Raw genomic sequence first — 23,356 nt, forward strand, 5'->3', positions numbered from 1 at the left:
TCCTGGGCTCAAGTGATTCTCCCGCCTTGGCCTCCCAAAGCATTGGTTTTACAGACATGAGCCACCACACCTGGTCCACATCTTTACAGTTTAAGTGCAGTTTTTTGGGGCCAGAGAACACAGATAATTCTATGATTGGGTGTCTTAAAAATCTTGTCTGGGAGGCAGCAGGGTTAAATAAGAGGCACAGCCATAATTGGTCACTTTAGCCAGAAGAGGAGGATGAGTAATGATTCCTGTGGTTGGAACAGTCTTTGGCCTGTTCAGTGTCATGTGGGGTGGGGGTGGTGAGTGTGTATGTGGTGTGTGGTGTGCTCATATGTGTGTGTGGTGTGGTGTGTATGTGGTGTGTGTGTATGTGGTGTGTGTGTGTGTGCGTGTGTGTGTATGTGGTGTGTGTGTGTGTGCGTGGTGTGTGTGTGTGCGTGTGTGTGTGTGTGTATGTGGTGTGTGTGTGTGGTGTGGTGTGTGTGTGTGTGTGGTGTGGTGTGGTGTGTGTGTGTGTGTGTGGTCCGTTTGAGTCTGGATTTGTTACAGCAGTGATGGCCTTCCCTGGAGTTGGTGCCTTATGAAGTTGGTGATCAGGAGGTGCACCTGTCCAGCCTTGGGGTTCACCCACCCCTGCAGCTCCTAAGCCTGGCTGCCAGTCTCAGCCCAGCTGGGGGCGGGTGGTTGGAGCAGCGGTAGGGGTAGGGGTGAGGGTTAGGGTCAGGGAGAACCCTGCAGCCTTGGCTTCCCATTCTCGGGGTGTAGGGGCTTTTCATAGTGCTGTGTGCCTTCCTTGTTTGGTAGCATCTCTAAGCCAAGCATGTCAACTTCTGACTTTAGAAAACTCATGATCCTGCCCTCGCCACCTTCCAGTGGCATTATCCCCATCGCTGTCCACTAAGTTTGGGGCATCTGCCCTGTGATCTCTACAACAGCCTTGTGTCCCCCTCCCCTATGAAAAAAAGCTAAAACACAGGGGTGCACCACTTAATCAGGGTCCCATAAATAGGGCTGGACTGGTGTCCCTGTCCCGCTCCATCATGCCTTTGACAAGGAAGGGGCTGTGGTGTCAGTGGAGAGCAGGGTTTGATTTGTTATAAGCAGCTGCCTCGTTGTGGTGAGAACACCCAGCCTCGTCCCATGCCTCGGCAGATGGGCTGGAGTTTATGTGCACAGCTGTTTCACCAGCACGTAGGGACAGCACCAAGTCGGGCCGTGGTGTGTGCACAGATCACACCAGCATCACTGCTGCCGGCCTCCCCACCCCATCCCTGCACCTCCCGCCAGCACCCCCTAGTTGGTGCTTTCCTCCACAGGGCAGCCCCTCTCCATTCCCAATCCTGTAATCTCTCCTGACTTCTGAGAGGCACACGCCTCTTTCCTTGTCCAAATTAGCTTCCTTTCCTTTAACAACGTAGCATCCCTTATGAATAGGAGCCATTTCACCGATGCTAAATTATAACAACAAAATCATGTGTTTCTCCCTCCATCCGCAGTAGAACACAGAAGCCTAGGCCTTCACTGTTCTGGGGATGAAGGCCCAGGCTGATGCAGGGGAGCTGGCGGGTGGGAAGAGAGAAATGCTCAAGCGTGTGCACGTGACTTCCACACCGGCTTCTGTGGCGTTGCTTAGACTGCTACACAGTCTGCCGCTGGCTGCTGTGACCTGGCTGACCGTGGCAGCAGGTTCCTGTTCATCTCTGTTGTCTTTCTGTTCTGGATCCATAGCTCAGGATTCCAGGAAATGGGAAAGGAAACAGGGAAGTCGAGGCAATCTTTAACATTGGTATGTAGTTTAAGAAATAAACTGAATTTTCACACAGGGCGATGGCATCAAGGGCCCTCCCGGGGACGCAGGCTATCCAGGAATACCTGGAACGAAAGGTACTCCAGGAGAAGTGGGTCCCCCAGGACTGGGCCTTCCCGGCTTCAAAGGCCAGCGTGGTTTCCCTGGAGACGCCGGCTTACCTGGACCACCAGGCTTCCCGGGCCCTCCTGGCCCCGCAGGGACCCCAGGACAAAGAGGTATGAAGGAATCCTCCCGTTTACCTTTCACAGTCTGAGACATTCCACGCTTTCCTTCGTCAGTGTGGACGTTTCCCGGGAGAGTCAGATGAGGATGCTGTTTGGCCTCATCTGTTCTCACATGTACGAGGGATGACCCAGCTATGGGGTATTGGGCCCCCACCAGCCTCCCCTCAGCAGCTGGAACATGCAGCCTCTCCTCTAGGACTGCAGTGACAGAGGCTTGCCCAAAAGTTCAGAGATGGCTTTCCCGTTCCCTGCCCACACCACAGCCTTCCTGCCCCCTCCAGCAACATACGCGACACACATACCTTCACATGTGTGCACACCCCACACGAGCCAGTCAGTCTTACCTGTTTCAAAATTGCCTCACCCTGTCCTTTGTCTTCCCCCCAGATTGTGACACAGATGTGAAAAGGCCCATTGGAGGTGACAGACAGGAGGCCATCCAGCCAGGTACTCTGGGAGGTGCAGGTGGCTTTAGGACACTAGGGAACTCTCCTTTGGTCTGCTGGTTATGCTCGTGCAGTGTGCATGGGATAAGAAATATTAATATGTGCAAGCCACGTTTGATTTCCACGGCACTAGCAGAGTGGCCTGGTGAACACTATACATTGCATGAATAACAACCTGGTAGAGACGGAGGGACGTTTGACCAGTCCCCTCTCATCAGAAATCCTTGTTCACTGGAAAGTGCCAGTGCATTCCAAGTCAGCTCCACAGGCACGTGTGCTACCAGGAGGGTCCAGGCAGAAGAGGCTGAGCCCAGCCCAGAACACAGACGGTGGCCAGGATGTCAGGCCAAGATGGGAGCCTGGTCCAGATTCCCAGGCTCACAGACAAAAGAAAGCTCCAAGAGTACCTGTTCTTGCAAGAGAGCCTCTTAGACAAAGGGCAGACAGCACAGTACCCCAGCTGGAGTGTCCCTGCTCCCGGCCACACCAACCAGAAGTGCCCGCAGCCTTGATTTAATTTTGCAAGGTGTCTCATTGCTGTGGTTCACTCTAAAAGGAGACAGAGTCCCAAAGGAGAAGTCAAATAATTCATTTTGAAATCGCAGGCTATCTCCATCGCTGATAGACGCTTCCAGACAAAAGAAAAGCATCCATACTGACTTGCAGGGTAGCAGCCGGATTAACTCGGTTTGCACCCAGGCTACTGCCCTGCAGGGGGGACTCAATTGTTTGCCAGCGCAGTGTCAGTTTTTATTTGACTAGACTGGCTTAGTTTGCATTTTATATGAATATTTTGATTTCATTACACAATGAAATTAAACTTGTGTTTACATCAGAACCAAGATGAATTAAATCATTCAGTTACTCTGATCCCAGAATGGTAGCCGGTTTGCACGGCTCGAGCTTTTGACCTTGGGGATCCCCAAGGTCGTGGGACTCAGAATTTAGGATTGCTTGGGCTCATCTTTTCTCCTTTCTGTCCCCAGGTTGCGTAGGAGGGCCCAAGGGATTACCAGGCCTGCCAGGACCCCCAGGACCCTCAGGTAATGCACAGGGGGAACCCAGAGTGCACCCAGCCTTCCTCCCACATCTTCACGCTTCTGTGTCTCCCTCGCACATCTTTCCTCTGATCTTGTATCCCCCGTCCCAGACATGGTCGTGTCCAGCATCTCAGCACAAACTGGTCTTGCACCTGTGGGGAGCCACTGTCGTTTGCCACTATAGAAAAAGGAGTCTGGTAGCTGACACTGAGTTGGGGCCAGGCTACAAGAGAAAATTCAGCCATGGTCGCAGGGGAACGCCCCCAGGGGCAGAGATGGAAGCCTCGTGTTTAGGACTGGAAAGGGGTTGTACCTCTATGTATTTTCATTTTATGCCTCTCCATCACAGGATCTAGGGAAAGAACTTACAGGAGAGGATTCTTTCTTTTGGGTTTTGACTGACAGGAAACAGGAGTAAACAAGGCTAGAGTGTGTGTTTCTAGCACCTGCGAGAACCTGGGCTTCTGTCTGCTGGCCCAGGCCATCTCCCAGCCCGTATGAGAAAGAGTCTGGATGCTCTTCACAGAGCCCGTGCCTAGGGCCATCCGTGCTTTCTCAGGGATGGCGTGTCCAGTGTTGGCGGTGGGGCCCTGGCCAGCCACCACTGCTCTCGGCATCCCCTGCCTACACCCAGACTCTGCTGCCCTGCGCTCCAGGGTCTCCGTGGGCCTGTGAGCATCGGGGAACACAGAGCCAGGAGAGGAGGGCTGGAGCCTGAGAGGTGGCCCTGTGCCTCTGTCCATCAGCCTGAGGAAAGCGAGTTCTCTGAGCGGTAGGAATTCCCCTTTGGATGTCTCTTCCACTCGGCCTGTGATGGGGCCAGGGAAGCACATCACGTGGATAACAGTGTTGCAAGCACGAGACACAGCCAGAGCTGTTCTCACTTGTTCCTTCTGGAACTGAGTCCCCACCTGTGCAAGACGAATAGTGCAGACAGGCGTTCTAGATGCTTCCTGCTGCACAAATCATGCCCTCACCACTTCCCGTGATAAACTGTAAAGAGTGACACCAGTGTAGTACGAACAGCACTGAGAGTTAGGAAAGTGGGCAGACGCATTCTGTGTGCCCTGCGCCTAAGGGCGTCTGCGGAGTGCACCATGATCACAGGGTCTGGGAACCACAGGACAAATGCAGAGGTATCATTTGCACCATGAGCAGAGAGGTAAAGGCTCCTTGTGTTGTCTTCTGAGAACTGAACTTGTATCTTCCGCATTCCATTAGACCTGCCCCCAGTCTAATTCCATCCATGGATTTCAACACCATCACTCATACAGCAACCCCCAAAATGGTGACAACTCCGCATGTCTCAGATGGTCGGGGAGAACCAGAGGCCAGCATGCTCAACACACACCCAGACCACAGCCGTGTGCCAAGGCCGGTCACCGGGAAAGCCTCAGCGGTCTGAGTGTGGGTTTCTGTGGCTTTGGGGCTCCCCCAGCCATGCCCAGTTATTTCCGTTTCACGCCCAGGCCCCCACTGCTGGGAGCCCCTTGCTGGCCTCCCGTCCACTCCTCCCTCTCACTCCCGCTGTCTGCACACCACTTTCCAAGAGTGGAGGGTGGATTTGCATCACATCCCCTTCCCCAGACCCCAGGAACGGGGATGAAAAAGCATGGCAGTTGGGTTTTGTGACATTGGTGAGGAACCTCAGCCCTTCAATTAGAAAACAGTTCTGGAGCCCACACACTGGGCCAAGCAGGGTTCAAGTGTTTGAGAAGAGTCAACTCATAGTCCTCATGGCGTCCCCATGAAGCAGGCAGTCATTCTCCCCACTTTACAGATGAGGAGACTGAGGCACAGAAAGTAGTCAGTGGTCGCATGGATAGAATAGGTAGGGCCAAAATTTACAGCCAGGCATTCTGACCCCACCACCAAAGCCCTCCTTTAGAGCACTGTAGAATCTAAATATTGGATATTATTATTATTATGGTTCCAGTCCGTAAACAGGATTTTAAACACTGAAAATCATTCTGTAAGCCTGGAGGTGCTGTTTCAGGCTGACATTCCTGCCAGCGCCATTATTTCCCGGTTTCATGAGATCCACATTAAATCGGATGCCAAGCATGACCACACCCATTTATCCTCGTGGGACGTGATGTGGTCTGTGGTTTATTTGGGTGTTTAGGTGCCAAAGGCCTCCGAGGAATCCCAGGCTTCTCAGGAGCTGATGGAGGACCAGGGCCCAAGGGTTTGCCAGGAGACCCAGGTCGTGAAGGGTTCCCAGGACCCCCAGGTGAGTGAGATCAGACCCCCATTCAGCCCCTGGGTTCCAGGGCGGGGACCTGTGTGTGGTTCGTCAGCATCCAGCTCTATTATCTTCCAATTTGTAGAAACTGTTTTGACAAATACTTGACAACTTTTGCATTTGTCCTTGGGAGATTAGAAATTCTTGATTTTTCGTCACTGATATTGTACTGGGTTTTTGCAGAAGCTACCTACAGATCTTGCAGGAAAAAGGAGACAGTGTTGCGGAATGGCTGTCCTCCGCAACACCTGTCTCCCAGGTATGTCCTCGGTGTTAATAATGATTAATATTAAACATTCTAAAGGCAACACAAAGTTATCCTCTCCTGAGAGAACCCTTAAAGGCATAAATAGCCCTCTCACGATGTGGCTGCAAGAGCTTAAGGCATTAATCTGTATGTGGAGGAAAACGAGGTTTCCCTTAACCAGCTCTGGTGAGGAGTACCCACTTGCATGTCAGTGTGCTCTGGAATGCAGCCTGGCGTCCACAGACGTAGGTGTCCTGCAGTTGTGCCACAGGCGGTGTACATGAGTGTGATGGCACTGCCTTGATTGCAGGGGCATGCACGTCTTTTTTTTTTTTTAATGAAATGGAGTCTCACTCTGTCACCAAGGCTGGAGTGCAATGGCACAATCTCAGCTCACTGCAACCTGCACCTCCAGGGTTCAAGCGACTCTCCTGCCTCAGCCTGCCAAGTGGCTGGGATTACAGGCATATGCCATCACACCTGGCTGGTTTTTGTATTTTCAGTAGAGACAGGGATTTCACCATATTGGCCAGGCTGGTCTCGAACTCCTGGCATTAGGTGATCTGCCCGCCTCGGCTTGCCAAAGTGCTGGGATGACAGGCGTGAGCCACTGCACCCGGCCACACACATCTTCAGTAGTGTGTGTCTAATGAAACCATGGAAGCCATTATGGACAACTTTCCACCCAAGATGAAACATCCTTCCACAGGGTCCTGGGCAGGTTCTTCCAGCCTCTGCTGGAATCCCGCTTGTCACCTAGAACCCGTGGCACATTGGAACCCTCTTGTTGCTAGAAAGTTCCTCCCTAGAATACAGCCTACCTTCCAGGGAGTTCTCACTGGGCTGTTCCTGAGCCACACAGTTGACTTCCTCGTAACCACACACCCTGAGAGAGGGGCCACATCTCCCACAGACGTCTCATGAACAGGCAGAACTGACGCCGGGAACACACACTTTCTTTTAATGACATCTTTCCATGCTGTTGGAATTCTGAGCAACCTTCTGGGACCCCCACTTATCAGGATTCCTTTCCAGCCGGGCTCTAGAAACTGAATAAAGCGCTCCCCACGTCTGGAATATCACACAGAACGTCGGGACTGTTGCACCTGTAGGTTGAGCATCCTGCAGATGTTCCCAGTGAAGACTGACGGAACCCTGCCCCTCCCCTGATCTCCACTCAGATAGCTGGTTTAAGCCTCAAGGCAGAAGTGTCTGTCAGTCTCTGATAGATGGTATCTTTCTGAATTTCGTGTTGCAGCCCGCAGGGATTGTTCCAAACCCCGACCCTGTTTCCTTTCATATGATGGTTTCTCCATGGTTTTCAAAATTGGGAAGCAGACTTTCTGTGTCAGTATCAAGACCCTGGTCAAAACAGCTCTGCATTCGAGTGAAGCAAAGGAAGTCTGCATGCCTCTGCCCCGGGGATGGGTCTCTGTAGTGGTGTTGCCCTGCGGGAAGAGTCTAAGTATTTAGAAGTGCAACATTGCCACTCTCATGATTTCATATATACTAAGTTTAAGCATTCATGATTTTGAAAGGAGGATGATAATTCTTGAACATTTTCCTGCTGTGAGTATGAAAGTTCTCTGGTAATTATGATTGGAGTGCACAGCCATGTCTGCGTGAACGCCATACGGGGCTCCCCTGTAGCGGGGAATGGATGGGATATGCCCATTGCCAGGCGATTTGGACAGTTGCCCACGTGACTTGGGAGCCTGTTCCACCATCAAATGTGAGCCCTTACGTCATGAGCGGAGGCTGGGGCAGGCCGGGGGTGGGTGGCGATTGAGGAACTGACCGGTTTCTGAAACGCATGTCGCTTTTTATGGTGCTGAAATATACTGCACTTCTGTCGCCACATGCAGAAGAGGATAAAACGCCCAATTCAAGGATTGTAAAAATCAGAGAGTCTATTCCAGATCTGAGACCCACACGGGCACACCCAAGCACACGGCTCCCCAGGCACAGCTTGTCACATGGCCAGGGAAAGTCATGTCTCTTCGTTGTGAGTAAATCACACCGTTGAAACTCTGAGTACGGTCTAGCTCATTAACGTCAAGTTAATCCAGATCCTTTATTCTGTGCTCCAGTCACTCCCAGCTCGCAGACAGGGATGGCTGTACAGGCCCACGAGGGCCCAAGGCCCTGCTTATTGGATCTTTTTGGTGGGATACACCCCACAGAACACAGAGAACGTTCCCTTTTCCATATCCATACGTAGGAGTGCCGAGCCTGTCATGTGCTTGATCCTGTCCCAAGGAATCACTTGCCAGTCTCATCGTTGTAGGCTTCTCTCCTGCATGCACAGCGGGGGTGGTGGTGACCTTAGCAGCCTTTTCTTCTGAGCGCAGCGTGACTGTCAGCTGTGGGAGTTCATTCTGAGGCCACGTCAGGGCTGACTGCACCGAAAAAGGAAGTGACCTGATGAGATCATTTGATCCCGTGGCAGCCGCAGAAGACACAGGACAGCCACCTTCCCTCCATCCGCAGATGGGACGTGATGATTTCACGGTCCGTACAGCAGAGGGGTGTCGTTCCTCTTCGAAGCGTTTCCAAGCTGACAGCGATGGGTTTCTACCAGGGAGATGTTACGGCAGGCAGCATTTTGGCTTCGATGGCCCTGCTCGTGCCTGCCTCCCTGGGATTTCGCTGTTCCTCACTCACCACAACCTAGAAGGTCCTACAAAAAGCTGCTCTTATTTGCAAAGCAGGGGAAGCCATGGATTATGCAAATTTAGGTCCGACGAGGCGTTCTTAAGGGCTTGTCCACCTTCGCTCAGTTTTAGGGCTGGGGCCGGACGGCGGGGGAAGCAGAAGAAACGCAACCAACAGAACAACGTGGCAAAGGTTGTAGCTTCCAAGAAGGGCCACAGGGACATGGGCTCGAGCTGAGGAATGAGGGATTGCCTTCTGAGGAGCCCGTAGCCACGTGTTTGCTGTTTCCAGCCTCTTTTTGACACTTCTGTTAGAACGTCACCAGGCTAACTTGTGCGTTGGGGTCCACCCATGTTTCCTTTTAGGGTTCATAGGACCCCGAGGATCCAAAGGTGCAGTGGGCCTCCCTGGCCCAGATGGACCCCCAGGTCCCATCGGCCTGCCAGGGCCAGACGGGCCCCCTGGGGACAGGGGCCTTCCTGGAGAAGTCCTGGGAGCCCAGCCCGGACCACGGGGAGATGCTGGTGTGCCTGGACAGCCTGGGTTTAAAGGCCTTCCCGGAGACAGAGGCCCCCCTGGATTCAGAGGTGAGTGCCCCATTGGGGAGCCAGGGGCCCCATCCCAGCTGCACAGGGCCTCCAAGGGCGACCCCAGTCCCTTCCAGGGGATTTGGTAGGAAGCAACAGTGCCCTATGGTGCCAGCCGTGCATACCTTCTCCCATGGCCTTCCAGTGCTCCTTTAGAAAGTGTCTGTGACAACACCTTGATACCTGCTGTAGTCGATGCAGTCTGGCCATCTGAGAACTTTGACAGGTGTGGATTAACTGATGCAATCTGTTGTCAAGTTGCATATGCCTGGCCGTGACGGGGGCCATGACAGGCTCACTGGTTTCCTTGGCAGAATCTGTACAGTTGGTATGAAGAAAAGATGATGGGCCTGACCATGCTTAGTCAGAGGTGAAGAAGGAAAATAGGAATAATCTGGAATGCAATTTTATTGGTGTAAAACTTAATGCTTTTTTAAAATGTGTTAATGTTGTTTACAATGTTACCAATGTATCTCTATCAAAGTAGAGCACCCACATTTCATGAGTGACAAGGCACCCAGTGACTTTAAGGGTTCAACTGATGCCAAATCGGCTTTGGGAACCGCAGCCCCAAGCTTTAATGAAAGATGATGCTGTGGACAGCAGGTGTTCACACTGAGTGAAAGAAGTGGGGAGAATGCGATGGAATACATTAAATGTCTCCAGTGATAGAGTTTTATTCATGTAGTTATTTTAATGTTTCAAAGACTATTTTTAAATGTGGCACAATGTTCAAAATATAAAGTCAAGTGAAGAAAACTAGGTTAAAACTGTACTTATTGTGCCATGTCAACTCTGCAAAGGTCTAGTTATTTGTAGGAATGGAAAAGGGCAGGAAGGAGATGCCCAGTGGTAGTCACTATCCCTGAGTGATGGTGTACGTTACCGTGATTTTACCCTTTATACTTCTTTGCATTTTCCTGATTCTCTAGAGTCCAGAAAAGCATAAAGTACTCTTTTAACAGAATGAGTGTGTGGAGGGAGATGCTGTCTGTGACAAACAGTCCAGAGTCCGCCCCTACAGCTCTTGTCTCCGATTCCCACAGGAAGTCAAGGGATGCCTGGGATGCCAGGGCCGAAGGGCCAGCCAGGCCTTCCGGGACCTTCCGGCCAGCCAGGCCTGTCCGGGCCTCCAGGACAGCATGGATTCCCAGGAGCTCCTGGCCAAGAGGGGCCCTTGGGGCTGCCAGGAATCCCAGGTCTTGAAGGTAAGACTCCAGCCTCCCCATAAACAAGTAGGGTCCTCACTGGTCCTGCCAAGAGAACTAGCACTGCCTTCTCTGTGGAGCTCTCAAACTCTGTTCCATGGAACCCCTTAAGAGCTGCAGGGGTTCCCAAACCAGAACATGTATTTCGCCTAACAAGGAGACATAAACAGCCTGAGACATCGGCTCATCCTCTGTTCCTGTTATATATATTAAAGATCTAGGGGAGGTTTCATCAGGAAAAAAGAAAAAGAAAGAAATTCCCACTGCAAAAGTTCAGAATCGCTGCTCTGATGTGGTGAGGAGAAATTGTTTTATGAAAGTGCAGGGTGTGAGTTGGAAGCAGGTGGAAAACTGCGGTGGGTAGACTGGAGCAGAGTAGTGGGGAGGGGAGCCTCGGCTGCATGCCCACCACACAGAGGCCAAGGCAGGTGGCAGAGGTGGCCCGGAAGACAGCAGGGCACAGCATCCATGGGCATCACCCACCGCTGGCCAGGCCACTCTCCCAGCACTCAGCACAGCCAGTTTCCCAGACTTCTACACTTCATGGTCCAGTGAAACTGTCAGTGCAGGTTGGAGGAATCAATACACTTTCCCACCTTTTTGTTTTGTCCAGAAAACAGCTTTTAAGGAAGTGTTTTATGTCACCAAAGGACACTGTAACTGAAAAGTGGGAAAGATGCAATTACTTAATAAGGAGTGGTCTCCATGGACTACAATCACCTTTTAGAAACTCTCAGTCTTACCATAACTGCTCTGGTTTGCCAGTCAGGCGACAACTTTGTCCAGGACCTTAGCAGGTCTTCCTAGGGAACTGCCGCACCACTTGAAGATACACACTGGCTTCCCCCATGTGGGGCCTCGCCTGTGTCCAAGAGCTGGGGGCTGGACTCAGGCAGGGCCCACTCCCCCGTTGCCACACTAGCCGCTGGCTTCCCCGGGTAGCAAACCTGAACCAGAGGTTCAGGCTCCTATCTCAGTACTGATAGGGCGGTGCTGGTTCTCAGCTACTGAGAATCAGCTGAACACAGCCTCATGTGGTGCTTACGAGACCCATGGGAAAGCCTGTTCTGAACTAAAGCCTACACTTTATGTGGGGAGAGAGACACACATTAAAAGGCTTCCACTTGGCCTGGGCAAGCCAGCAGAGTGACCAGGCCACGCAGCCCCCAGTGACCCAGAGGAGGCGGGGACAGGCAGGTCAGAGCAAGCCCAAGGGGAGAAGTACCTGGCACCAGCAGGGGAGAAGGCTGGGACTCGAATGCAGGGTGCTCTCTAGGAAGGGGGACCACCCCAGCAGAGGCAGGATTGCCCAGGGAACACTTTGGAGCCTGTGATCCCCCAAACTGGCTGGGGAAGAGAACCTGATATGAGGGGGCTGGGGGTTTGGATAGGAAGATTGAGCCAAAGGTTGGGAGGAGTGAATGCTGGAGCTAAGGAGTTAGAGCCCAGAGGCAGAGGGGGCTTTTGGGAGTTTTTAACAGAGAAATGCATTAAGAAGGGATTTTAGGGACTCAGCAGGCAGTCCTCGGAAGGCTTGGAGTCGGGGGAGGCGCGAGGACAGCTATGGGCTGGGAGCTGCCAGGCTCATGACAGTGGCAATGGTGAGATGGGAACACAGAGACCAAAGAGGCAGCGGCAGCAAATGGGCAGCTGGAGGGTCCCCCAGACTAACTCCGGGCTGGAGCCAGTGATGTTTGCGAGGAACAGGCCAGCTCTTGACTAGCCCAGTGACCAAGGCCCCCCACTCAGATCAGCATCCAAACAGCTTCGTCCCTTGGCTTCTGAAGGCTACAGAGGGAAAGCCATGTTGGCTGGCACCCCCAGCACAGCCTCAACCTCCAGATAAAGACCTCTTCTGAAAGGCCAGCCCCAGGGTCCCGCTCAGGCCACACTTTGGAAACTCACCCCAACATGGCGGCGTTCCACTTTCCTTCCAAGAAGCTTTTCTTACCGAACACTCAGAAGTAAGATGATGTTCTTTCTGCTGTAAAAGCAGAAGAGAAATTTCCTGTGTGTGTTTGTCCACCCTCTTTGATTTGCTCCTCTTCCCGACAGGTCTGCCTGGAGATAGAGGGGACCCTGGGGACATAGGCGCTCCTGGCCCTGTGGGCATGAAAGGTCTCTCTGGTGACAGAGGGGATGCAGGCTTGGCAGGGGAGCGAGGCCATCCAGGAAGCCCTGGATTTAAAGGAATTGATGGAATGCCTGGGACCCCCGGGCTAAAAGGTAATTGTGTGACTGTTACCTTTGCGGGGTCACTTTGCGGGGAGGTTGGGTCTGATAAACTCTGACCTGAGACAGCTCTGCTGGGCACCTCTGTGGGCCGCGGGGCTGGCCTCACACATCTGCAGATTGGAGGCCTTGGGACTCTCCTGACCCAGGAGACAGCAGCCCCAGGACGGCTGGTTAATGCTGCTTAGACGCTGGTGGGACCAACGTACCTGACAAAGCCAGTTTATGAATTTGCCAAGACAAACTGCTGTTGCCTGGGAAGCATCATCTTACTGTAAATATGACCATCTGCACAGGGAGATGTGTGGAGAGGTCCACTCAGGAGCCTGGATTCAGATCCAGAGGTTATTTGGTGAATTTGAAACCAAAGCAAAGCAAAGTAGTTGGTTACAGGGATAGGTTTATTTCAGCACAAGCAGGCCAATCTAGAAGCAGAGCCCTCCAGCCCGTGAACATTGCTAGAGACACACAATTCTGTCCTTCTGTTACTGGAGACACTGTTCTGTCCTTCCGTTGCTGGAGACACATGGGTTGGTCTTTCCATTACTGGAGACATATGGGTCTGTCTTTCGGTTGCTGGAGACACCTTGGTCTGTCCTTACGTTGCTGGAGACATTGATCTGTCTTTCCGTGGTCCTGTGTCGCGTTTCCATGCCAGGTGCAGTGTTACTGCTGCCCTCCTTTCCAGCGCGCCCCTCTGCCTTTGTCTTGATGGGCCTGTGGGCCCGTGGACCTGCATCACCTTCAGATTTCCCTCCTAGTCTTCCTGCCTGACCTTTATATGTTTCCTTGTTGCCAGTGTCTGGTCTGAAGACAGGCTGACTCTGGAATGCTGTCTGTTAATAGCAGAGATCAACAGAGAGAGTTGCTCAGAAGATGGTGTCCCCGGAAATCCCTATTTTAGGTTCAGAATCTTCTTACTTGAGTCACATTGCCGAAACGGTACAGAGACGTGAGATTAAAATGTCCCATGCATTTTATTCATGTCTAACCCAGCACTTTTCTCTTTTCCTCTGAAGGAGAGAGAGGCTCACCTGGGATGGATGGTTTCCAGGGCATGCCTGGACTCAAAGGGAGACCCGGCTTTCCAGGGAGCAAAGGCGAGGCTGGATTTTTCGGAATACCGGGTCTGAAGGGTGTGGCTGGTGAGCCAGGTTTTAAAGGTATGTCCCTCTCTTAACATCCTCCTAAGCCTTTCGTGGTGGCGTGACATTGCCCAGAATGAATTGATGAAAACCCATGCATGCAGGAACCCTAAGCGAGATGAAACAAACAAAATGAACTAACAAAAACTCAAGGGCTTTATCCCTGCCTCAACACACTGACCATGTGATAAGGGAATAATCCTAACCAAAGGGAACTCTTGAGAACCAAAATGATGGCATCACTAAGAACCAAATATGTCATGAAAACATATTCCACCATGAGTATATTGTGGTAAACATGAAGGGGACCGGTGAAAAGCAGGGAACAGATGAGTTCCAAGGGAAGGGAGTGCCATCCAGCGCAGGAGGACACAGCTTTCCAAGTGGAAGGAGGTAACACAGTGCCAGAGAGAACGCGGGCCACACATGAGGTGGGTTCAACCCCCACGCGGACAGGCATCTCAAGACCCCCCAGGTCAGGCCCCTCATTCATTGAGTTTATTACTAACAAGTCACATTTTCATGACTTCTGTTCAGATGCTTTTGTTCTGAGATAATCACAGTGGTCTCTAAAAACTTAATGACTGAGAGGGAGTGTTGGTGAGGAGGTAGAGAAATGGGAACCTTCATAGGCCGCCGGCAGGAGTGTAATTGCAATCTTGGGCGCTCATTTTGTTACGATTTTACTCACACTTGGCGTTTTCAAATAGTCTTCATGTTAACAGATTTCAGGCTATTTCACACACACACACACACAAAAATGGCATTTTAAGATTAAGTAATTTTCAGCTCCACTGTAATTATGTCCTCGAGCCTCCTTAGGGTGAAGTTAACCGTGGAGGTGTCTGTCCCTCCACTGGTGGGCATGCTCTGTGGGGTCAGGACCAATTTATGATTTTGATCCCATCAGCCTCTAGCCAAGTACTGAATACACAGTAAATGCTTAGAGAATGAAACTCAGTTATTTTCACTCAGCCAGATTTCACTCACTCCTCCAGTGAGGATGGATTCCAGGACATTCCCAGCCTGAACTAGCACAGTTTCCCGCCCGGCCTGCAGCTCTGGGCCCCTCCCCTCCTGGAATTCCTCAGCTCCTCAGAACGCCCCCAAGACGTCCCTTCCATGCTTCTCCTCCCTGTGAAGGTGCCTACAGGAGGGCAGGGAGCTGGCGCCCTCCTCATGGGCCTTCCTACTTGTGACCGAGGTCCATCACAGTCCCATCAGAGCACACATGACAAAATGACCCTCTCACAAAACATCCTATGGAAGCCGCACTGGCTTTGAACGCTCCCTCTGTGTCTGCTGGCAGGCACTTCCACCCACTGTGGTGCTGTGTGCTCAGTGACTCCGGCCTCAGGCCCAGGACCCTGGAACCACCCCCAACTCCGACTACTCCGATGGACACAGGAGAGGCTTCTCCGGAGCCCTTGGTCTCTCTCCAAGGCTTTCCCGCTTGGGGGAGACATGCAGCCCCCGTGCCTCAGGGACCAGGTCTTCACCTGTGTTCTCCTGCGTGGTCTGGAGCCCCCAGAAAATGACAGCACTCTATTCCCTTCCAGGCAGCCGAGGGGACCCTGGGCCCCCAGGACCACCTCCCATCATCCTGCCAGGAATGAAAGACATTAAAGGAGAGAAAGGAGACGAAGGGCCTATGGGACTGAAAGGGTACCTGGGCGCAAAAGGTGAGTCTTCTGACCTGCAGCCAGGGGTCCCCTAGTCCCTGCTGCCCCAGCCTGCCCCAGCTCCTGCTGCTCTCCGTCCCCAGAGACGCCCGTGCCCTACACCTGGCTTTCTTCGTGCTTTTCGTCTCTGGACACCCCGTTTGTCCACAGCCCGTGCAGGGTTGTTCTCTGATGCCTGAGTAACCTCGCTTTCCCATCTTAAGATTTGCAGCACTTAGGATAGCAAAATGCATCCAGGCTGCAACATTGGAAACCTCGGGAGGGCAGGTGCTGCGTCCTCACCAGAGTGTTACACCCCAGGGTCTTCCTGCAGGTATCCCAGGAATGCCAGGCATCCCAGGACTGTCAGGAATCCCTGGGCTGCCTGGGAGGCCCGGCCACATCAAAGGAGTCAAAGGAGACATCGGAGCCCCGGGCATCCCTGGTTTGCCAGGATTCCCTGGGGTGGCTGGCCCCCCTGGAATTACAGGGTTCCCAGGATTCATAGGAAGCCGGGTGAGTGGGCATCTTTTACTCGCCTTGTTCTGTGAGCTCCTCTCCTCTTTGCTTGTTAATGAACATGCTTTGGTCTGGCATTTGCTAGGGTGAGAGTGTCAGCGGCAGGTTCAGGGCAGCCTCAGGCTTGGCGCGGTCCACACAGCCCTGTAAGGAGCTGCTGCACGTGGACACGGTGCGGATGTGGTGTGAGGCCACCCAGCTGCTGTGGTCCTTCTGTGGGCTTGTGTTGGGTGAAGCATGTTGTCTGCATTTTTATGGGGTCCTTGAGAGAAGAAAACTTGAATTTTCAGGGATCGGAGCTCTGAAATTGAGCACATCAGTGACACCAGGCCTGAGAGCCCATGGCTGAATCACAGTGTAGACCTGGGGCCGGGCAGCCTGGCTTCCCATCCGGGCCGCCATTGACTCAGCGTTTGTTCGGCAGATGTCTGTTGAGCACTTGATGTGGGCCAGACACGCTGTTGTGATGGTAACAGTGATGGCCCTGACCCTGGGCAGGGCTCTTCTCCACACCTTCTCCCTCAGCTGCGGAATGAAGGTAGTAGCTACCTTGCAGTTTTCTTGAGTGCTGTATAAACAGTGTATATAAAATAGCACAGCGTGGCTCCCCATAGATTGCATTTCCTAGAATTCCATTTCTAGCCTCTTTCATGTAAGGATAGTGTACTCTCACAGTCCCCAGCACGTGGCTGGCCTTCCCAAGGGGGATGGGCACATTTGGAGCAGATCAGAAGGTCTGGGCCCCTTGGTGTGAACCCTTCGTGGCAGGCCAGGGCCTGCCGGTGTGTCTGGCCCACCTTGGTGTACAGAATTCTTCAGGGGTCTTCCTCCCCTCACTCCCAAAATCTGCAGCTGAGAGGATCTTCTAGCCAGTCTGTGTGTGCTGTTTGGGTCACTTTAGAAAAGAAAGATGCCAGCCAGGTGTGGCTGTTGCCTATAATCCCAGCACTTTGGGAGGCCAAAGCAGGCAGATCACTTGAGGTCAGGAGATGGAGACTAGCCTGGCCAACATGGTGAAACCTCGTCTCTACCAAAAATAAAAAAAATTAGCTGGGTTTGATGGTGCACACTCATAATCCCAGCTACTAGGGAGGCCGGGGCAGAAGAATCGCTAGAACCCAGGAAGCGGAGGTTGCAGTGAGCCGAGACTGTGCCATTGCACTCCAGCTTGGCTGACAAAGCAAGACTCCATCTCAAAAAAAAAAAAAAAAAAAAGGAAAGATGCCTGTGTCTACCAAAGACACCTACAACAATGTCCAAAGGACCTTTATCCATAACAGCTCAAAACTAGAAAACAGCCCAAATGTCCACCAACAGGGAAAAGAATAAATGAACATGGTACATTCTGACCAGACACAGCATTATCTGTGCATTTTATGTCCATATACAGCAATAAATGAGAATTCTTGGTAAAATCCAACAACCTAACTTCATTTCCAAACTTTATGTTGAACAAAATAAACCAGAAACAGCAAAGGACACATGATTCAGTTTCATCGATGTGCAGTTCAAGAACTGACAAGACTGTTTGATGGGGTATCGGGAGCACAGCTGCTTTAGGTGGGGTTATCCTAGAGTGCTGACAGCGTTCTGTGTCTTTCAGTGACACACGAGTTCAAATGCATTGAGCTGTGCAGTTAAGATGAGTGGACATTACTGTATTTAAGTTATGCCTCAGAAAAGTAAACTTTGAGAAAGAAAAATAGAGCGTTATCTAAACAAAGGTACAGCCTGTGGATACCCTCCCCCTTCCTCCCACAAAGGAGCTTTTTTTTTTTTTTTGAGACAGAGTCTCACTCTGTCACCCAGACTGGAGTGCAATGGCATGATCTCGGCTCACTGCAACCACTGCCTCCTCGTTCAAGCGATTCTCCTGCCACAGCCTCCCAAGTAGCTGGGATTACAGGCATGCACTGCCACGCCCAGCTAATTTTGTAGTTTTAATAGAGACAGGGTTTTACCATGTTGGCCAGGCTGGTCTTGAACTCCTGACCTCAGGCAGTCCACCTGCCTCGGCCTCCCACAGTGCTGGGATTCTAGGCTTGCGCCATCGTGCCCAGCCTGGCTATATTCATACTGCAGCGACTCATGTTAGGCCATGCTTGGGCATTGATGCTGTAGTGCTGAACTCCCAGTGGCACCAAGGCGGCCCAGAGTTCTCATGCTCCCTCTGCAGAGGAAGCCACTGTAGAGAGGAAAACGAGGGCTTCCAGGAAACCACCAAGCAACCCAGGCATCTTCCCAACCTCCTCACCAGCCACCTACGTCCTTCTGGAGAAGTCTCCCTCTGTGCACAGATGGAAGCGTGCAGCCCCATGTCTCTGTTATAATCTAGAGAGCAAGTTCTGCAATCTGGCTGCCCACATGGAAATCCCAGTTCTGCCACTTGCTGGCTGAGTGACCTTAAACAAAACCTGTCCGTGCTTCAGTTCCCTTGCCTGTCGTTGGGAAGTAGCGGTGCCTCCCTGGCAGGGTTTTCATGAGGCGTGAATACGTCGTTGAGATGGGGTCCACCATGTGTGCGTGGGAAAGCGTGGCAGAGCGAGGATGTGGTCAGAGTCACCGCCGCTGCTGACATCACCACACCGTCGTGATCGAGACCTGGGCCCTTAATTATGATGCAGTTGCCAAGCTTGTTTCATTGGATCACTTCACAGTTCCATAAGAACAGCAAGGCCAGGCACAGTGGCTCAGACCTGTAATCCCAGCACTTTGGAAGGCAGAGGAGGGAGAATCACTTGAACCCAGGAATTCAAGCCCAGCCTGGGCAACATAGCAAGACCCCCATCTCTACTAAAAATTTTAAAAATATTAGTCAGGCTTGGTGGCTCACACCTGTAATCCCAGCTGCACAGGAGGCTGAGACGGAAGAATGGCTTGAGTCCAAGAAATCGAGGCAGCACTGAGCTATGATTGTGCTTCTGCACTCCAGCCTGGGTGACAGAGTGAGATCCTGTCTCAAAGAAAAAAATAAACAAAAAGAAAAGCTAAGCAAACCACCTATGATACATACTGAAAAACTCAAGTTTTCTGCAAAATGACAAGATCACACACCTTGAGTATTATTGTTAGCATACTGGATAGTTAAACAAGTGAGCTAACTTCAGAGTTACAGCTGACTTCACTAACAGCCTTCTAAGATGGTTCGTGTCTGTCCTTAGGGTGACAAAGGCGCCCCAGGGAGAGCAGGCCTGTATGGCGAGATCGGCCCAACCGGTGATTTCGGTGAGTGTTGCCCGTCCAGTGAAAACAGGGAGTCCACGATTCAGAGCTCTCTGAGCACGTGAGTCAGTATCAGACCTGCAAGTGCTGTTATGTATTTTAAAGCAAATTATTCTTGTTAGGAATATAACAAAATAGAAGTTGGAAAACTCACAGCCTCCCGGTGGAAAGTCCTGTTCTTAGCCATCTCTTTTGCATTTAACAGGTGACATCGGGGACACTATAAATTTACCAGGAAGACCAGGCCTGAAGGGGGAGCAGGGCACCGCTGGAATACCAGGTACATGAGTTATTTTCCATGTCTTCATCTTCAACAACAGCCCTGAGCCTTTGTCTAGGAGCCCGACTTGCCAAACAGATCAAATTTGGTAACAACCAGAAAGCACTTGGTAGTGAATGAGGTCTTCAAGCCCAATGTGCAAGAAAGACCGTCACTTTTAATTAAGTTAAATCTGAAGGCAAAATCAAGACGTCTTTCTCTCTGTGTGTCTCTCTCGTTGATACTGAAAATAGCCAGAATGGACACTTGGTGAATGAGAGTCACTGCAGCCCATAAAGTGTAACTGGTGAAAAGCCAACTAGCACCCTGGCTCCCGGAACACCTGAGGGTGTGCAGCAGGTGGTCGCTGAGCCGCGCTTCTCAGAAACAGCGAAGGGTCCAGGAGAGGGGGAGTGGGAGTCAGGCCATTGCTTAAGAGAGGTACGGAGGCAGCTGACCAGCCCGAGCGAGCTGGGAGGGGCTGGGATGGCACAGTGCCTCCCTTCCCTTCTGCACATCACTGAGGTTCCACTCCTAAATTCCTGCCTGCAGTGACGTCTCAAGGGGCTTGTGATAGTTTTCTTCCTTCTTGGGATTTTCTTTTGGGGGGACCCCACACTGCTCAAGTTGCTGGAGCCCCAGGTGTTTGCAGGGCTGGCCCTGGTGGGAGAAAAGGAGTCTGTCCGGGCTTGACCAGTGAGGAGACTGCTGGGTTAGTTCTTTGTCTAGAAATTGCTCTGGAATGCAAAGATGTGTTCAGTTGAGCACAGGATCAGAGAACTGCTGCTGGGAAATAGGCACCCCAGTTTACCAGCCCTCCCGGGCTCCTTTGTTATCTGTGACCTGGGCTCCCAGTGGCTTCCTCCTGAGTGACAGGGGAGCTCGGTGCTGCTGAGCCATCTGACGCTTGGCTGGCTGCATCTCCCACCCTAGGCCATCACTCTGGCCGTTTGGTTTATAAAGATAGAAACGTGGACCATCATTACCATGTGTCTCTAATGATGCCTTCACTTGTTCAACTGAAAATGTGTCAGGGAAGAGACGCTACCCCCACCCAAGAATTATTTTTGGTGTTACCCTTTGAACATTTTGGTTTTTATTAGACTCTGGGGCCAGAAAGGCTTTGGAGTGGAGCCTCCCCTGCGTCCATCACCAGGAGACAGTGTCTCAGAGCTGCGGTCCCACAGTGGAAGGGTGGGGCCAGCTGTGCCCATCGTCCCTGCGGGTGTCCTGTTTTCCCTCAGACAGTGAGGGCTGCATGGGTGCTGCCTTGAAGGCTGGGTAGTGCAGGCTCAGAGGGAGGAAGTAGGTTAAAAATCAGCTGAGAAAGGAGCACGGTTAGATGCCTCTCTCCATTCCTGGAGGCGCAGCAGTGTGGTTCTGTACATACTAGAGCTGGGGTTCCCTGGAGCCCACAGGGGTGTGGTGTCTGTTCCAATAGCATGTCTGTGGTTGCAGGTCTGAAGGGATTCTTTGGAGAGAAGGGAACAGAAGGTGACATCGGCTTCCCTGGGATAACAGGCGTGACTGGAGTCCAAGGCCCTCCTGGGCTTAAAGGACAAACAGGTAAAATCTCCCGCAGCCACACAGCCGGAGACCCCAGAACAAAGGCAGCCAATGTTGTCAATTTCCTCAAATCACACCCAACCCTGGAAGCTCACTCATGCCTGCTGCCCGCCTAGGAGCCTTCCTCAGGGCTGACGGCGTGGAGAGAAACAACCACCTGGGCTGGGGGCAGACCTGAGAACTGGAGAGAAGCATGGGGGGGAATGAGAAGCGCCTTTTTGGCCGAGCCTCTGTTTATCATATAGAAGCCGACAGTTTGTAAGGGATCCCTTTGCTTGCGTTGAATATGCAGAACCCCCTAAGAACGTCCTCGGTTAGAGAAGAAGAGCGGACAGTGGGCTGGCTTCCCACGGTGTTGCTGCTGCTTCTGGCTGTGTTTACTCCGCACCGGGGAACACCAGGAGGCTCATCTCTGTAGGCACTGCCTCAGGGTCCTCTCCAGACATCCATTTGGATAATAGGGCGAGAATTAAAACTACACACTATTTTCTCTCTGGCAAGGCTGAGCAAATCCTACTGAATATGTTTGTGGGGTCTAAGACCACCTGCATCCCCAGCTTGAGGGACAGTTCTAATCTCTCCTCCAACTGGCACTGCAGCCCTTCCGGCCCTCAGCCCCTCCCAGAGCAGCTGCCCCTTCTGCCAGGACCTCACCAGGCAGTGCCCAAGGTGTCCTGTGTGCTCAGACTTAATGCTGTGTTCACTCCCAGGCTTTCCAGGGCTAACTGGGCCTCCAGGGTCGCAGGGACAGCCGGGGCGGATTGGACTGCCTGGTGGCAAAGGAGATGATGGCTGGCCGGGAACTCCAGGCTTACCAGGTAAGGCCACGGAAAACACACGGTCACCCAGACCCAGAGTCGTGGGCTGTGCAGGAGGCACCGCTGAGCAGGCCAGCCTCTCTCAGGGTGACTTCGAAGGCCCATATGAGAGTAAAGGCAGGTTTGCTGTGGCTTGTGGTGGTCTGCACCAACATAGCAGCACAGGGTACACTGGTGCCCCCAGCGACTGGGAATCAAGCCAGATGCATAAATCTGCCCAGGGCTTCACCTCCCAGAAGGATGAATGAAAGCCTCCCAGGGAGGCTTCAGGGTCCACTTGTCATCGCCACACAGGGATGCACAGCGAGATCAGGATGCAGGAGCAGCCTCAGTGTCCCACTGTGCCGCACAGGCCACCCCGGGGCCCCCTTACAGCCCCCTGGCAACCCCAAGATGGGCCACCCTGCCATGCTTACTGCCCACGTCACAGAAGGAATTCCCACCTGTTTGCTGTGTCCTGCTTTAGAAATATTTACCCTCAGAAATCCAGAGGGAATGGAAATGACACCGGGCTATTTGTTCCAAGCAGCTTTTACAAACCAAACATGCAACAGTGGCCAGGCGTTAAGAAGAGGTCTGGGACATGTCACCCCTCCCCAGGCCCCTTCTGGCCTAGTGAGTCTGTTAAAAAGATTCCATGAAAACAGTGTCCCAGTTCAGTGGTTTTCCTACATAACATAAGAGTAGTTAGTTTACATGTCGTGTAAGTTGAGCGTGTGGCTTGGCTGCTTCCTATTTGTGGGGCTTTAGCAGGATTGTATGGGTGACAGTACCAGGTGACAGTTTCAGAGCCAACAGAACACATCTGAGTTATCTTGAGGGTTTCTCCCACCCGGAACCCCCTGTGCCATCCTACACGTGAAATAACAATGAGTGACACCCTCACAGGTTTTCCGGGACTCCGTGGGATCCGCGGCTTACACGGCTTGCCAGGCACCAAAGGCTTTCCAGGATCCCCAGGTACTCTGTGCTGAGTCTGCCCTCCAGACTTCAGGGAAGGGAGGGTCTCAGAGAGCTGGGTGGGCTTCCTGAAGTGCTATGTGATGGGCCCTGAGAGGCGGGTCTGGGCCCCGTGGTCCTGTATGCTGCTAAGATGTGATCCCTAAGAATCGGTTTCTCAAGCCAGTTGCTGTGTTGAATGGACCCATCAGGCTTTTAGACAGAAAGAGAAACAGAGCCCTTGCTTTTTCAGCAGCACTGTGTGGAGGGTGGGACGCACCTGCACCCCTCAGGTGTCCGAGTATTCACTCTGCCCAGTATGTGTCTGTGATCTTCCATTTCATTGGCATAACAAAGCCAGCGGTCTCCACCTACCCCTGGGCAGTTCTGATGCTGGAGACAGTGATAGCGCTGAGTCTGGGCACCCACAGGCTGGGAGCCAAAAACAACCGAAATGGGTTTCCTCCCAGTTCTGGAGGCTGGAGGCTGGGATCAGCATGCCCGCGTGGTCGGGTTCTGGGAGGACCGCGTCCTGGCTGCTCGCT

The 23,356-nt window shown here is 52.4% G+C and overlaps 1 protein-coding gene across 1 annotated transcript in view; it reads left to right on the top strand.

Annotated features, from left to right (window-relative positions):
- The window catches only part of COL4A2 (collagen type IV alpha 2 chain), a 208,468-nt gene that overhangs the window by 167,207 nt on the left and 17,905 nt on the right, over positions 1-23,356 (top strand). Inside the window, exons 25-39 of the mRNA XM_017868195.1 lie at positions 1,812-2,013; positions 2,410-2,469; positions 3,455-3,511; positions 5,634-5,741; positions 9,021-9,242; positions 10,289-10,450; positions 12,506-12,676; positions 13,702-13,845; positions 15,387-15,509; positions 15,823-16,004; positions 19,169-19,232; positions 19,435-19,509; positions 20,947-21,054; positions 21,765-21,872; positions 22,761-22,832. Coding sequence (XP_017723684.1) covers positions 1,812-2,013; positions 2,410-2,469; positions 3,455-3,511; positions 5,634-5,741; positions 9,021-9,242; positions 10,289-10,450; positions 12,506-12,676; positions 13,702-13,845; positions 15,387-15,509; positions 15,823-16,004; positions 19,169-19,232; positions 19,435-19,509; positions 20,947-21,054; positions 21,765-21,872; positions 22,761-22,832 — 1,858 coding nt within the window. The remainder of the gene's footprint in view (positions 1-1,811; positions 2,014-2,409; positions 2,470-3,454; positions 3,512-5,633; positions 5,742-9,020; positions 9,243-10,288; positions 10,451-12,505; positions 12,677-13,701; positions 13,846-15,386; positions 15,510-15,822; positions 16,005-19,168; positions 19,233-19,434; positions 19,510-20,946; positions 21,055-21,764; positions 21,873-22,760; positions 22,833-23,356) is intronic.

Source organism: Rhinopithecus bieti, unplaced genomic scaffold (genome assembly GCF_001698545.2).
Source record: "Rhinopithecus bieti isolate Rb0 unplaced genomic scaffold, ASM169854v2 scaffold_3734, whole genome shotgun sequence".
Taxonomy (NCBI): Eukaryota; Metazoa; Chordata; class Mammalia; order Primates; family Cercopithecidae; genus Rhinopithecus; species Rhinopithecus bieti.